The sequence below is a fragment of the Choloepus didactylus genome, chromosome 3 (assembly GCF_015220235.1).
Source record: "Choloepus didactylus isolate mChoDid1 chromosome 3, mChoDid1.pri, whole genome shotgun sequence".
In the NCBI taxonomy this organism is placed as follows: domain Eukaryota; kingdom Metazoa; phylum Chordata; class Mammalia; order Pilosa; family Megalonychidae; genus Choloepus; species Choloepus didactylus.
The window spans coordinates 6,472,987-6,488,745 of NC_051309.1; the positions used below are offsets into that span (position 1 = coordinate 6,472,987).

The 15,759-nt window shown below is 45.1% G+C and overlaps 2 protein-coding genes across 4 annotated transcripts in view; both read right to left on the reverse strand.

Annotated features, from left to right (window-relative positions):
* Positions 1 to 471: 471 nt before the first annotated feature.
* LOC119528531 (endogenous retrovirus group V member 2 Env polyprotein-like) overlaps positions 472 to 15,759 on the reverse strand; it is a 66,879-nt gene continuing 51,591 nt past the window's right edge. For 2 of the 3 annotated variants that reach the window (XM_037828888.1, XM_037828887.1), the window contains one exon: positions 1,699 to 3,899. In XM_037828888.1, coding sequence (XP_037684816.1) covers positions 2,056 to 3,480 — 1,425 coding nt within the window. In that variant the 5' untranslated portion in view covers positions 3,481 to 3,899 and the 3' untranslated portion in view covers positions 1,699 to 2,055. Of the gene's footprint in view, positions 1,080 to 1,698; positions 3,900 to 15,759 lie in introns of those variants that run through there. The other variant, XR_005215742.1, reaches the window with a different exon arrangement.
* LOC119528534 (putative MORF4 family-associated protein 1-like protein UPP) lies at positions 6,487 to 7,067 on the reverse strand. Its single transcript, XM_037828889.1, has one exon. The coding sequence runs from the start codon at positions 7,026 to 7,028 to the stop codon at positions 6,669 to 6,671; it is 360 nt and encodes a 119-aa protein (XP_037684817.1). The 5' UTR covers positions 7,029 to 7,067; the 3' UTR covers positions 6,487 to 6,668.

Below are 15,759 nucleotides of genomic sequence, written 5' to 3' on the forward strand. Positions count from 1 at the left end.
TTGGACACTTTATGGCCTTAAGACTGTAACTTTGTAACCAAATAAACCCCTTTTATAAAAGCCAATCCATTTCTGGTCTTTTGCATCCCAGCAGCATTAGCAAACTGCAACACGTCTTCACCAGGACTCATTCCTATATTCTTAGTCCAGTGCCTGGAGCAGAGCACATTACGTGGCCAATGATTTTGATCATATATATTCCAGGATCTGAAGCCAGAAGCCTACACCAGAAGATTCTGTGGGGACCTTTCCTGCTGTAAGAATTCCCTTTCTGTTCTAAGAATCGTGCCTACTCATTGCTGGCCCCAATCCCATTGCAGTGCCTGGGAACAGGTGTCCTTCCTGGTGTCAGGCTTACTGAGTGCCTCATAACCCCAAGTAGTTTACCGTACTTGATGATGATGACAATGAAGCAGAAACCATAATCCTGAAAAGCAATTTTTTAAATTACCTTTTTTTTTTTTTCCTGGAAAAGTTAAAGGGCTTTGGTTTAATTGGCTAAGGTTATACAACACATAGGTTTTTAGGTCTCATGTTTTCCCAAGCAAACACACACTTACTATATATAGTGTTTTAACCTCAGCTCTCTGTCAGGTCTGCTACTCAAGTGAATTTAACCGGTCAACTTCTGAACCCATGAGGAAGCAGTACAGCTCCAAAGCAGCCAGCTCCAGGATTTCCTCCATAGTCCTCAGGTCCTTTGTGGATTTCTCTCCTTTTATGCCCTGAAGGGCCAGAAATGCATCGCTCAGTCCTTGAAGCTGACCCCTGAATAAACAGAACATGAAAAGGACCCAACCACATTGTAGGTTTCAAGTCAATTTAGGCCTAGTTAGGTTTTCCAAACTCATCCAAAATGTTACATAACATAGACCACATAACTTGATTTAATTTGGAGAGAAAAAAATCTCATTTGTTTTCACAGAGAAATGGCAGTTCCAAACTGCATACAAAATCATCATCCATCTCCCTTTTCCAGGGACATCTTCCAATCAAACAGGTGGAGCTCTTCCAAACTCTGTTGTTTGAGGACTGATGCCAGTATCTTGTTCCAAAGTTTCCAGAAGTGATTAGGTCAACTACAAGATAATAAAATTTAAAAACAATGAGAAGTTCTGGGAGAAAAAAAAATGTGATCACCTCGTTAATTCATAATCTAGAATTATAATCTAGCACCTAAAGGGCAATTGAGAGAAATGTATTATCAAGAGGTTACCTGTGAGCCAGCTGATTGTCCTGATGTAAAAACTGCAATCACCCCTGCAGAACACCACCTCTTGCAGAAAGGGTCAAGTGAAATGCTCCAAATTCCTTGCAAAATTTGGAAATTTTCAATAATGGCCTTCTGTTTCATACTTTAAAATTTGGCTCTTTTCCTCTGTATGTAGCTCGGAGGCCTAGGGTTTTCTTTGGGTTAACAACTTTAGCAATTTTTCAGGTCTACCTCCTAATTATTCTTCTGCCTTTAAGTTTCATTTTTTAAAAGTGGAATTATTTTTCTCTAATTTCCAACATTAAGACAGAAACTATAACTATCAAGCAAAAAGTTAGCAAGGTTTTATCCTCCCCTTTCCCCCAGCCTTCCTCCTATTCCCAGTTTCGAAGCACTAAACTCTGCAGAGCAGAGCATTATAAACCACTCTCCCAGCAACCCATCTCCCCAGTTGCCCATGTTTTGCTTCAAATAAACTCTGAAAACCAAAGTATAGAAGACATTTATTGAACTAAAAAGTAACATTAATGCAGAACAGCAACAAAAAGTTGCTCAAAAGGCAAGTTTGGGCAGGAGGTATATATGGGAACTAGCAACAAAGGGGAGTGTGGGAGTAGGGAGGGGGAGCCACGGAGAGTGAACTACAGGAGCTGCTTGGAGTGGGATGTCCTTCCGCCGTGTCTCATTAACTTTGCAATGCGGACAGGCAGGATGCCTCTGCAGGAGTGGGACTATCTAGCGAAGATAAGTAGACTTGTTGGTGTTGGCATGACTTCTTTCTTCTCTGCAGGGGCAGAGGTCCCAGTAAGCACCGTGAAGGATTGTTGGTATGTCAGCCTGACTTAGTTGTTCTCTGTTTCTTCTTTGTCGTTCCCTGGATTAAGAGGAAGTTCAATCAGATCAAGTTGATTACTGAAGCTATTAATCACTCCATTTTCACATTCCCTCTTTTTGGTCAAGGGAGGCCTTGGGCTCCCTGAAGACCAAGTACAGTAGGCTTGTGATTTTACAGGCTGGTAGGCTAGTGCTGCAGGGGAGAGGGGAACGAGCTGGGTGGCTTTCAGGCGTTGTGTGACAAAGCTGCTGACGATGCGGATGAAGACAGGTATGAGGAGCAGGATGATGATTAATATGATCAGTGGTGAGACTAAGGAATTCAACCAGGAGGTGTTAGGCAGAAACCCCTTGATTGATTCCCATATATCTCTGGGTTGCTGGTTCATGCCGTGAAGCCATTTGGCTTGCTTGAAGATTTCTTGGATGTTGGTTTCAACTTGTCCTGTAGTGTTGATCCAGGTGCAGCAGGAGGTATTGGCAACAGCACAGACGCCACCTTCTTCAGCTAAAAGATAGTCTAAAGCCAGTCGGTTATCCATAACCACAGCTGCGAGGGAATTGAGAGAAACGGTAAGTCCTGAAAGGGCTTGGCCGGTTTCAGACGCTATTTTTTCGAGTGTAATAGTTAGGTTTCGGAGGGTGTTTTCATGTATTCCAAACCCAACCCAAGGGGCAGCGAGGCCTAGGAGGACTCCTGCTCCTGCCAGGATGAGGCCAAGTGCTCTGCGAGGCCGCGCATGGAAGCGGGTGGAGTTGTATATAGTGAGGCTGGGGTGTGAGAGAAAACCGACAGCACACTGTCCCGTGGGTATGACTGAGTGGAGGCAAGAGAGACTGATAAACCCTTCAGAGCTATTACACAGGAAAGTAAAACCTGGAGGGAGGCAGACTTTCCCAAAGCTGCGCCTATCGGTGGCAGAGAGGATGAGAGACCAGGGAGACGGGGTGGGCACAGAGGAATTACATGCTGTCCAGTTGGACAGAGTGAGAGGGGGGAGGGTATCAGGCTTAAGAGTGTTGCCTGAAACACGAAGACTGCCTTCACTTTTGCTGAATCTGTCCATGTAATACAGCAGGTTTTTGGAGTTGAAAGTTACACAAGGTAGACTGTTTGGAGTGGGCTGGGGTGGGATTATATAGATGCCTGGGGGAATGGAGATATCACCTGCAGTATTACAAGTGCCAGGCCAGTGGGAAACATCACTTAATGGTATTCCCACTGGTCGAGGGGAAGACTGCTGTGGGTTGTTATGACAGATCCAGCAGTTAGTTAATTTTTCCCCAGTAGCTACTGTTTGAGATAACTGAACAATGGCATTATTATTCCAGGAAGGTACATTAGTATGAAAGGGAGACAGGGCGAGAGTTAGGGCTAGGGTAAGGGAAACAGAAGCAAAATTGAGGGAGAAAGATAATTGGTAATTGCCCATATTAGGATTACGATGATAACAGAGGTGAGAAGCAGATAGCAGTGCTAACAGGGGTGCCTTTCATCATTATCACACAGGGACTTGGTCATAGAGAAGGGGGTGTCTTGGGAGAGCAGTCCACTTCAGGTGCTGTTTGCTGCTGCAGGATCAGGGCTGGGGTCTTGGGAACGCAGTCTGCACCAGACACTGTCTCCTTCTGGACTTGGCAGAATTGCAGGCAGGTCTCTGGTGGCTTCAGAGATCCACTCAGGTGCAGGAGCTGGCTTTAGGTGTGACAGATGGATCCAGAATTCTACACCTTGAAGTTTGGCAGCTGCGGAGGTGGTGAGGAGGACTTGGTAGGGTCCTTTCCACTGGGGAGGTGTTGTTTCCAATAGACCCAATCTCCTGGACCTTCAGGGGGTGTAGTGACTGGTGCTCTGTGGAGAAAGACTCAGAAATAGTTTTATGACGTTTGGAGAGGGTTTGTCAGAGTTTTTGACAATATGAGGCTAAGGAAGAACTGACTTCTGCAGTTTGAAACCAAGGAAATAAGGGCACAGGTCTACCAGTGACTATTTCATTGGGGGAAAGTTGATGAGGGCTAAAAGGCCATCCCCGTAAGTTCATAAGGACTAGGGGAAGGATTTTAACCCAGAGAAGACCAGAATTGTTCAGAGAGTTTTCCTAGCTGGGTTTTGATTATGCCTTCAGTGCGTCTGACTAACCCTGAAGGCTGAGGGTGGTAGGTACAGTGGAGGTGCTGTAAGATGGGTGAGGTTGACAGGAGTTTTAGAAAGAGGCTGTCCAGTAAACTGGGTGCCATGATTACTATGGATTTCACGGAGAACCCCCACCATGGAATAATTTTCTCTAAGAGCATTTTGGCCACTGCAATTGCAGTTGCCTGTCTTACTGGGAAAACTTCTACCCACTGAGAGAATGTACAAAACAAGACAATACTTATACATTTGGCAGAGGGGAAGCCAGGTGAAATCTATTTGCCATATTTCAAAGGGCCCTGTGGTGGTGAGAATTTTCCAGGAGGCAAGGGGAAAGGTTATGCCAGGTTGTATCAGGGAGAGAGGCTGCAGTGAGCAGCTGCTTGCTGGGCTGCTATTCCAAGTTGCCCCACCAGTATTTTCCTGCTAAGTTTTTCAGTGTGTTGGGGCTCCAGTGCATCTGGGCATAAAGAGACTTCATCATAGGAAGGGTGAGAACATAGGGGAAAACAAGGAGGCCATTCGGTCCAACCCATAATCCAGATTTGGAGTTTTGATGCCCTCCCTGTTTTTTAAGTTTTTCAGTGTCAAGGGTGAGCACAGTTTGCTGGGCTTGTATGATATCATTTAAAGAGGGCCCTTGAGGAATGATTTCTGGCACCCAAAGAACTTGAATAGAGGGTTGTTTTTTACTAAGAAGCACAGTGGCTCCTTAGCTGACTGCAGAATATGCTAATGCATTTCCTTGTGCTTCTTCTGAACCTTTTCCAGGTTCTGCAGTTTTGACAATGGCAACGGCTTTGAGGAGCAGAAGGCTGTCTAGGAGATGGCTGACACAGATTTTATTTTTGACTGGTTGCCTTGAGGAGGTAAGAAAGCCACTGTGTTTCCAGAGCATCCCAAAATCATGGGCAACTCCAAAGGCTTAGTGGCTCTCAGTGTGAATGGTGACAGTTTTTCCTTGGGCTAATTCAGGCGATGACAGCAAGCTCTACCTGCTGTGCTGAGGAGGCGTCCGGCAGTGGCCCACTTGCAATGATTTCTGAGGAGGTTGTTATTCCATACCCTGAAATCAAGTCCCCGTGCTCACCATGGTAATAAGAGCCATGAGGAAACCAGACAGAGTCAGGAGTTTCACTTAAATCTTGCTTTGGGCTGAGAACCAAGTCAAGAAGAAGGAGACAGTCATGAGGTTCATTATCCTCAACAGATTCGGGGAGGAAGGTTGCTGGATTTTTAACATGCTTGATGGAAATACTGAGGTTACTTAAAAAGCAAGTGCCAAGGTGTGACACACAGCTGGCAGAGAAATGCTATGTGTGGTGACTATTTAGCAGTCCTTCACCCACAAAAAGGAAGATTATGAGAATCGAGTCCAGGGTTGCTTTGAAAACTGCTTGAGCCAAAGCTGCAGTGGATATAACTGCATACAGGCAAGAGGGAAGGCCCCAAGTCACTGCATCCAGAGTCTGGCTGTAATAGCCAATGGGACATTAAAGTTTAGCACCCTACACACATTCCCTCCTTTTTAGTCCACAAAAAGTTGAAAAGGAAGAGAGCAATTAGGGAGCCATAGGAAGGCGGTTTTAGCAGCGCTTGCTAGAGAGATTGGAAGGCTGAGAGGGCAGAGCCAGAGAGTGAGAAGGGTTCAGGCTGGGAGTTTTTGAGATAGGAGAGGGATGCAGTGGAAGAGAGATAGGGGATCCACAAGTACCCAGCAAGTCTGAGAAATGGGTGGAGTGTTTGGTGCTGGGTTGGGGAAAATTGAGGATGGCTTTGAGACAGGAGTGGTCCAGTGAGAGCCCTTTAGAGGAGACGATATGACCCAGAAACTTAACTGATGGTGGGTGAACTGAAGTTTTTCTTTTGTGGGTTTGTGCCCTTCTGACGCTAAAGTGGTCAGGAGCGTTAAGGAGTCTTGAGCATAGGAATTAACAGAAGTGGAACACAGTAGAAGATCATCAACATATTGGAGCAGAGTTGACTGAGAAAAGGAAATGTCTGCAAGATCTTGTTTTAAAACTTGGGAGAAATAAGAGGGAGATTCAGGGGACCCTTGGGAAAGTACAGTCCAGGAGTGCTGATTATTCCAGGTGAAGGCAAAAAGGCAGGGACTCTCAATTGAAACCTTTACAGAAAAGAAGTGCTACAAAGGTCTACACAAGTAAAGACTCTGGCTTGGGAAACTGTTTCCCATAATAACATCAGAAGAACCAGAGGGAAACAGCAGAGAATTCTCTCACCTGACTGCCAAAAAAATCACGAGACGGTACCAGAGGGCCCGTCCAGCCTTGAGCTCAACAAACGATTTGACCTCAACAGCAACTGGGCGGGAGTTCAAAGATCCGAGAGCAGCTTGCGGAGACAGCCGGGTGGCGAACCCGGAGAAGATGGAACACGAAGGATTCTTGCCCCTACCAAGCTCTTCTCTGAGTGCCGGCTCCCCGCTCACCCTTTCGGACCGTGACTCACCCGCTCCCGAGGCCTTCAGTAGCATTCGTAGCGATCCATCTGCTGGTGACTCTCCACTATCCGCCTCCCCATCAGCGCGGCCTCCAGGGCCTTTCTCTCCACCTTCTCGCACAGCCTCATCACTCGCTCCTCGGCCTCAGCGCCCGGGCTTCGGCCGGGATCCATGGCGCTCTCCTCCGAGGCCTCCACCTCGCTCTTGATCTCGTCCAGCAGGCTCTCGATCTCCATCAGCTTCCTCCTGGCCCTCAGGTGCGCCCGGACGTGCTCGCGCTCCAGGGAGGCGACGTCCTCCCGGATGGCGTTGAGGACGGGGTTCAGGGACCTCTCGGAATCCTCCTCGGCTTCCCGCACCTCGTCCACGTCCACGGGCCGCATCGCGCCGCTCGCCCGCCGCCGCCCCGCGGCCTCGTCCCCGCGCCCGGAGGCGTCACTGCCACTAGCAACATGCTCCAGAGTTTATTCTTTTTTTTTTTTTTTTTTGGCACCAAAGTCTTAAGGATACTTTAATAATTTAGCAAGAAGAAATATACAGAAACCAGAAAGATACACATGCCTAGGCTAATTTACTTTCACCCCACTCCCCCTAATATAAATACTAAGAACACAGCAGTAATTATAACTTGGGTAAGCTTCTTGGGTGATGGAGTAAGTGCAGGTTTCCAAGAAGGGCTAAATTTATAAAGTATAACTCCATATAGAAATATACGAAAATGATAGTACAAGTTGAATTACGAAGTTATTACCTACACACAGCAAGTATGTAGAGAGGCAATTGTGTTATTCTGTGTTTTCTAAATTTGTTATAATGTTATTTTTTATCAGCATTTTATTGAGATATATTCACATACCACGGAGTCATACAAAACAAATCGTACATTTGATTGTTCACAGTACCATTACATAGTTGTACATTCATCACCTAAATCAATCCCTGACACCTTCATTAGCACACACACAAAAATAACAAGAATAATAATTAAAGTGAAAAAGAGCAATTGAACTAAAAAAGAACACTGGGTACCTTTGTCTGTTTGTTTGTTTGTTTCCTTCCCCTATTTTTCTACTCATCCATCCATAAACTAGACAAAGTGGAGTGTGGTCCTTATGGCTTTCCCAATCCCATTGTCACCCCTCATAAGCTACATTTTTATACAATTGTCTTCGAGATTCATGGGTTCTGGGTTGTAGTTTGATAGTTTCAGGTATTCACCACCAACTACCCCAATTCTTTAGAACCTAAAAAGGGTTGTCTAAATTGTGCGTAAGAGTGCCCACCAGAGTGACCTCTCGGCTCCTTTTGGAATCTCTCAGTCACTGAAGCTTATTTCATTTCCTTTCACATCCCCTTTTTGGTCAAGAAGATGTTCTCCGTCCCACGATGCCAGGTCTACATTCCTCCCCGGGGGTCATATTCCACACTGCCAGGGAGATTCACTCCCCCGGGTGTCTGATCCCATGTAGGGGGGAGGGCAGTGATTTCACCTTTCAAGTTGGCTTAGCTAGAGAGAGAGCCACATCTGAGCAACAAAGAAGCATTCGGGAGGAGGCTCTTAGGCACAACCATAGGGAGGCCTAGCCTCTCCTTTGCAGCAACCGTCTTCCCAAGGGTAAAACCTATGGTAGAGGGCTCAACCCATCAAACCACCAGTCCCCCATGTTTGTGGTCATGTTAGCAACCATTGAGGTGGGGTAGGCCAATACCCCTGCATTCTCCACCGGCTCCTCAGGGGGGCTCTACATATTTTTTTTAAATCAACTGTATGAAAAAAAAAAAAACTAAAAAAAAAAAACATACAGTAAAAGAACATTTCAAAGAGAACATAACAAGGGAGTAAGAAAAAGACAACTAACCTAAGATAACTGCTTTACTTCCAACATGTTCCTACTTTACCCCAAGAAAGTTACCTAATATAGCAACATTTCTGTGAACTTGTTCCTACTATATCCATCAGAAATTAACAGACCATAGTCATTCCTGGGCATCCCCAGAACGTTGAATTAAATAGCTTATCTGTTCCTCTTGGATTACTGTTTCCCCTTCCTTAATTGCTCTCTATTGCTAGTTCCCCTACCTTCCACATTATAAACCATTTGTTTTACATTTTTCAAAGTTCACATTAGTGGTAGCATATAATATTTGTCTTTTTGTGCCTGGCTTATTTCACTCAGCATTATGTCTTCAAGGTTCATCCATGTTGTCATATGTTTCACGAGATCGTTCCTTCTTACTGCCGTGTAGTATTCCATCGTGTGTATCTACCACGTTTTATTTATCTACTCATCTGTTGAAGGACATTTGCTGGCGTCTGCTCCAAAGCTCTGGCCTCAAAACGGCTTTCTCCCAGGACGTTCCTCTCTAGCAAGCTTGCTCCTCTTCAAAACATCACTCCCAGCTGCACTCACTAGTTTTTTAATAAAACTTCACTTCTTCTAAACTTTCTCCCTTCCAGACAGCGGCACCCCAAACGAACTCCCAACCGTCAACCAGCGCGCTGTTCTTTGCAGCCCCTCTCACGACAGGCCGGGGCCCTTTACGGTCACGCACGGGCGGAAACCCAGGGGGCGCGGAGGCTGACGGGAGTCTCAGGCCGAGTTGGTGGGTTTGCGCGTGCGCAATTGCGCACGTTGGCTCCACGGCCTTCTGTTTCAGGGCTGGGGCTGTGGAGTCGCGACTTAGGGGGTTTCGAGGACCGGAGTTTTAAACACTGAATTATAAAAATGATTTTCACACTCCAGTAATGGTGTTTACACCCAATACCGGTACTTAGGGCTGTGAAACCCACGGCTGCGCCTCGTCTCCTTCCCCGCCTCCCTGAACTCCGCCGAGAAAAGGGCAGGGTTGGTTTCAGCTCCGGGCCCGCAGCCCCAACTCCCACCTGGCACAGAGGGGCTCCTCTGGGAGGTTTGCTGAAACAGCAAAATCGTTACCAAACTGTAATCTTGTGTTTCCGAGCAGAGCTCGGCTCAGTAAGTTTTGCTTTACCCTGATGTGTGCTGTTCTGGAAGGGGTACGTGGACAAGTTTATATTTTAAGCCTGTCCCCCGCAGACACACCAACTAAAGATTGGTGGGGGTGGCTCCTGCTTGTCCAAGGGCTGCAGATCTGGGCTTCCGTTTTCCTGTGAATTAAATGGAACCGGTAGTCCCAGTTCTGAACACCTGTTAGGCTTATTGAGTGGAATAAGTGAGAAAATGAGCATGAAAGGGCATTGTAAACTTGCTAAAGCACCAGGCAGAGGTAAGTGGTGTTATTACTATTGTTTTACTATTGTGAAAAGAAATAAAAGAGTTACTGTGGCCAAGAGATTTAAAACGGAGTGCAGATATCACAAACCACCACTCCTCAAGCAACAGTCCTCAAAACCTTAAGGACATCTGGACATTATAAAGAAACCACAAGACAAATCAGTAAACTTTCTAACCTAAAGGACAGTTGGGGTGCTGCAAACATCTACCAATCACAAATAATTTTTGCAATCTTATTCTTTTTCTTTAAAAACCCTTGCCTGGAAGTGCCAAGACAGGAAGTGCCTTGCCTGGTAGTGCCCAGGGCTGGGGGGCCCCCTCCCCTATATAGTGAAAATGAGTTATTTCATGTAGCCGCCTACTTGACTGGGACAGACATTAAAAGCTGTCAGACATCCCCAGGAGATATGTACAAATGGTTTCTTAAAACATTAGAACTCCCCTCCCCATCACTGTTGATAACAAATCTCAATACCCCTGTATCACAAGACCCTGCCTAAACTCTGTTCTCGCACCCTGTGGAATGTCTTTGTCCTAACCCTTATAAACCAACCCCTGGTATGCCCTGGTTCTTTGCAGAGCGCTAACTTCCCTCTTTCCCAGCCGGCCGCCACCGTGGAGCAATCATCTTCTGTCAGTAAGTCCCATAAATCTCTTGTCTAACGCTATGCATGGCGTGTTCTTTGGTCTAGGGTCTAGGAACTAGGTTGGAACAACACAATTTCGGTTATTGCCTGAATCTGTGTTCTCCGATTTGCAATTCTAAGACCCCAAATAAACACCTTTGTTGTCTTGCAGCACAGTTTGTTATTTATCAGTTGACGTGACATAGTAGAAACAGAATCCAAAGCAACCACTGACCTGACTCTAGAGATGCTGTTGGATTCAAGCATGATGGTGGCAAGAGACCCTTGACCTCTGTCATCTCCCTGACGACCCTAGTTAATGTCAGTGAGTCCTCTTGGTTCCAGACACCCCTCTTTCTAGTTGAGGTTCTAGCCTTTCTTTGGGTGATTTCTGGTAAAAGGCATTGAACTTTTGTTCCCCTGGTTTGGGCTGATGGCAGCCGTCCTTTTGTTTTTCGTTTTTGGCGTACAAGGAACCTTTCCTTGTCTGGTGTACTCAGAAGGGAATTTTAAAACTCGTACTTTGGTATTGAGCTCTTTTTAGTGGAGGGACACCTCCCTGACAATAAATTTGACCTTTGTTCTGGCTGTGAGATTAATTATTTTGGTGGGCACAGTCAGACACTTAAATGCTAATAGAATGCCCACCATCTTTTGATGAGAAGCCTTGGCTTCCAAAGATGAAGACTCCTGTGAAAGAATAGGGTAGTCATGGATGAGGTAGATTGACATGTTTGCCCACCACTCTCAAGTCAATTCTGTGCAACAAGGGACACTTGGTCCCAGGCTGGACATCGAGCGTACAGGCTGTCCACCAAGTAAAGCAAGGATGCCATGAAAGGCACACTGTAAAACATGACCCTTGCCCAAAACCCAGATAATTCCCCAGGTTTAGGATTTAGGATTGCTCACCATCAATACTATCTAAAAGAATGGGTTCCAATTCATCCAAGAACTCTAATGGTGCACTGCTATCTACCACGCCAGCTGGTTTATGTACAAAAATTACAGTCCTGCCTCATGTAAAATCTTATCTCACTGAACCTAGCACGCTACAGAAAATCTCAAATTATAATAGCCACAATGGGGATCTTTTGATATGCCTAAACTGATATATTTCTGCACTCAACTAGAAAATAGAGGCTCTAAAACTAAGCAACCTGAATAGGATACTTCTTTTAATTGGTACTTAGAAGCTTCCAAACATATAACTAATTCCCTTCAAGAAACAAAGACTAACAAAGAGTTATCTAAGTGCATTATCAAGCTTGAAAAATTATCTGGAACTCCTGACCCTGACTCTGGCTCTAAGCCTCCTTTAAACCTCTCCTATCCTCCTCCATGTACTGGCTTAACTGAACTCCCCTTCTATAGTGATTCCCCTGAACCCCCTCATCTTCTCACTCCCTTCAAAACGAAGCCAAATAAAGGAGGATCAGGGGTTTCATCTGTACCATATACCCCCTTGGACAAAGGCCAAATTGAGGGCAGTTATTAACAATTTCCCAAATCCTACTGAAGACCCAGTAGGTCTTGCAAAAGAATTGAAGCTTATCATTCAGACTTACAAGCCTGGATACTCAGACCTTTACCAGTTAATTCACATGACTGCTGGGAAGGTCATGCCAAAATCTGGGTAGACAAAGCTAATTGGAAAGATCCCTTAAATGAGTTTTCAAAATAGATAGCTATGGACAAAATGGAAGCATTTAAGCTAGCTAAGAAATTTCATAAAGTCAAACCTGAAGTTTTTCTCCAAATTATTGATTGGAGAAAACTCCAACAGTGTACTCAGAAACCTGATGAACCCATGTTTGAATAATATAACAGGCTCAAACAGAAAAAAAAAAAAAAACTTTAAACAATTCTCAGGTCTTCACCCTATTAACCATGAAACCCCTACCATATTCAATTTTACTTCTGTCAATGGCCTGTCAGAAGAACTAAGTGCCACTGTAAAATATAAACAACTTAATTGGGCCATAATGGAACCTAATGATTCAATAAATCTTATAGATCAGTTAGATCACACCTTTAGAAAGAAATCCTCCCAAGCTAAAACAAAGCAAATGCAATTAGCACAAACCAGGAGTTTCCAATTACAAGCCACTAAGCCCCCAATAAACCCTTCAGGCTCCAGGGTTCAGGGCACCATTACTTGTAATTACTGTATATAACCTGGACATTAGAAAAGAGACTGTCCAAAACTCAAAAACAAACAAACAAAACAGTAGAAAATAGTAGCAGCCCCTCAAATTCTCTCTTTGCCCCTAAGAAAGCAAGGTGCCTTTTAATGCAACTGCTAGGGCTGCTGTGGGGATACAGCCAAGGTTTTTTTCAATTGTCCACATCACATCTTTAATGAAATAGATCTGATAATTGGAAATGAGAGCCTATGAGCTCTAATAGATACTGGGGCTACCTTCTCTGTCTTAAATCCCACCACCCTCATTAACCCTCTTCCCCAGACTACAGAAACAATTCAAATAATGGGAGCCTCAAACAATCCCATGACTGTCTTTAATTCCCCCCAATTCCCATTAACTTAGGACCTCTACAAGGCTCTCATCAGTTTTTATTGGTTCCCTCTGCCCCAATTCATCATCTCGGAGGGATTTCCTTGGGTTATTCCAAAAACAAACATATCTTCTCCCAAAATGGTAAATTAACTTGGAACCCTTAGAACCAGATTCAACAGACCAGGATAAGGAATGAAGTCCCATACATAATCCTGTCCTTTCAGTCAAAGAAATAAAATTTAAACACCACCCTCTTTTAGATACTATTCCAACCCATTTATGGTCCACATTGCCAACTGAAAGAGGCTGCATGCTTTCTGCTGCATCTATCCCTGTCCCCAGGGCCACCTCCTGAACATTGACAGAATCCAAAGCACTCCCACTTTCCCTCATCCTAAGACTAAATGTCAATAAAGAGGATTTTTAGGACTTGTAGGACATTGTAGAAAGTTGGTTTCTTAATTTTCTTTGACTCAACCTTTATATGCTTTGGTTAAATCTGAACAATTTGAGTCCTTAGTTGGGATGAAACTAGTCAAAATTCCTTTAAGGAAATAAAACATAGTTTGCTCAGCACTTCCTCTGGGACACCCTTATTATGAATTACCCTTTTCCCACTTTGTCCCTGAATGAGCAGGGAATGTCTTAGGTGTCCTTACACAAAAGCATGGATATTACAGCTAGCAATTGGATACTGTAGCCAATGGACTCTCCCCTTGTATAAGGTCCTTTGCTGCAATGGCAAAACATTTAGAATCAATTGAAGAATCAATTATGGGATCTCCCTTAACTATTTATGTCCCTCATTCTGTTGAAGGCTTTTCTACCAATAGTTTAACTTCTTAGTGAGGCAGGACAGAATAGAGCATCGAGGCTGTGGTACCTGCTCCTCTATTCAGCTTCAAAAGAGTTAACAGAAACCTGCAAGGCTTCAACTGCAGACTTCATGAACCAAAATTTCTCCTAAAAGCTTGTAAAATCATGGGCCCAAAGCAAACTCATAGTTAATGACAAAAAGCATGGGGTCATAAACATTGCTAAACATCTGCCGTAGACAAATTTGGGGTACATGAAGGCCAGCCACCAGTCCTGATGGCTATCTCCTTCTAAAACAAAGAAGATACCACAGTTGGATGATTTGTTGATATGCAGTTCTACGACAGAAGGCTCCATCAGGGACACCATGGTATGAGTTTCACCTTCTAAGCCCCAGACTGCCTTACAAAAAGTTCTTTATCCTGGGTTTTTTCTCACTCCAGGGGAGCAGTCTTTGTCATCTGAAAGAGTCCAGTCTATACCCTCAGTGCTGGCCCCTGAAACTAAGTCATGGGCCTGCCAAACTTAGATAAGCCCTTTTACCTATATGTAACTGGAAAGAAAGGAATAGCATTGGAAGTATTAGTACGAGAGCTTGGAAACATTCCCTGAGCTGTGGCATAGTTTTCAAAGCCATTAGATGCCACAGCCCAGGGATGGTCGCCCTGCTGCAGAGCAGTAGGGACCACTGCCTTACAGATGGAAGCTAGGTTTATAAAAGAAGGAATTAGGAAAGCAGGCTATGCTATTGTTTCCCTACAAGAAGTCATAGAAGCAAAGCCTCTACCCCTGGGACCTCGGCCCAAAAAGTTGAGCTCATAGCCCTCATGAGGGGTTTAACATTCGCAGCAGGGGAAAAAGTTCATCTTCATACTGACTCTAAGTATGCCTTTCTTGTGCTGCATGCTCACTCAGCCATCTGGAAAGAAAGAGGGCTGCTCGCTAATGGTAAATCCCCTATCAAGCATAGACAGGAAATTCTCAACCTGCTGTGAGCTATATTGCTCCCCCAAGAGGCTGCAGTAATTTACTGTCCCGGGCACCAAAAGTCTGACTCTCTGATGGCCAAAGGGAATGACAAGGCAGACAGAGCTGCCAAAGCAGCTGCCCCAACCCCAATCTCTGTGCTAGCATTAGTCCTGATCTCCCTCTTCCCCCTATCATTCCTGCTTACATGCAGGAGGAAGAGAAACTAGCAAAAGGATCAGGGGATGCGTGTGAAGCAAATGGATGGTTTACTAAAGAAGGAAAAAATTTCCTGCATAGTGAAGTTCAGTGGAGAGTTCTCCAAGGCCTCCACCAGACTACCCATCAGGGCAGAGATGCTCTCACCACCCCAGGAACATCTAATGCTGTTTCTGAACTGCTTCTTAAAGAAATGATTCCTAGATTTGGGTTGCCTGTTTCCATCCAAAGGGACAATGGGCCCAATTTCTTCCTGCCCCAGAGCCACGTCTTACCCCTCCTAGGGTAAAACCAGGAGACTCGACCTTAATCAGAACCTGGTGTGCCAGTTTGAATGTATTGTGTCCCCCAAATGCCATTATCTTTGTGGTCTTGTGTGGGGCAGAAGTTTTTGGTGCTGGTTGGATTTGCTTGGAATGTGCCCCACCCAGCTGTGGGAGATGATTCTGATGAGATGTTCCCATGGAGGCGTGGCCCCGCCCATTTGGGGTGGGCCTTGATAGGTGGAGCTATATAAATGAGCTAACTTGGGGGGAGAAAAACGAGTGCAGCTGGGAGTGATGTTTTGAAGAGAAGCAAGCTTGCTAGAAAGGAACATCCTGGGAGAAAGCCGTTTTGAGGCCGGAGCTTTGGAGCAGATGCCAGCTGCCTTCCTAGCTAACAGAGGTTTTCCGGACGCCATTGGCCATCCTCCGGTGAAAGTACCCGATTGCT

Bases quoted from the DNA above. Each gene is read 5' to 3' on its own strand.
- LOC119528534 (XM_037828889.1), bottom strand. From the start codon at position 7,028: ATGCGGCCCGTGGACGTGGACGAGGTGCGGGAAGCCGAGGAGGATTCC.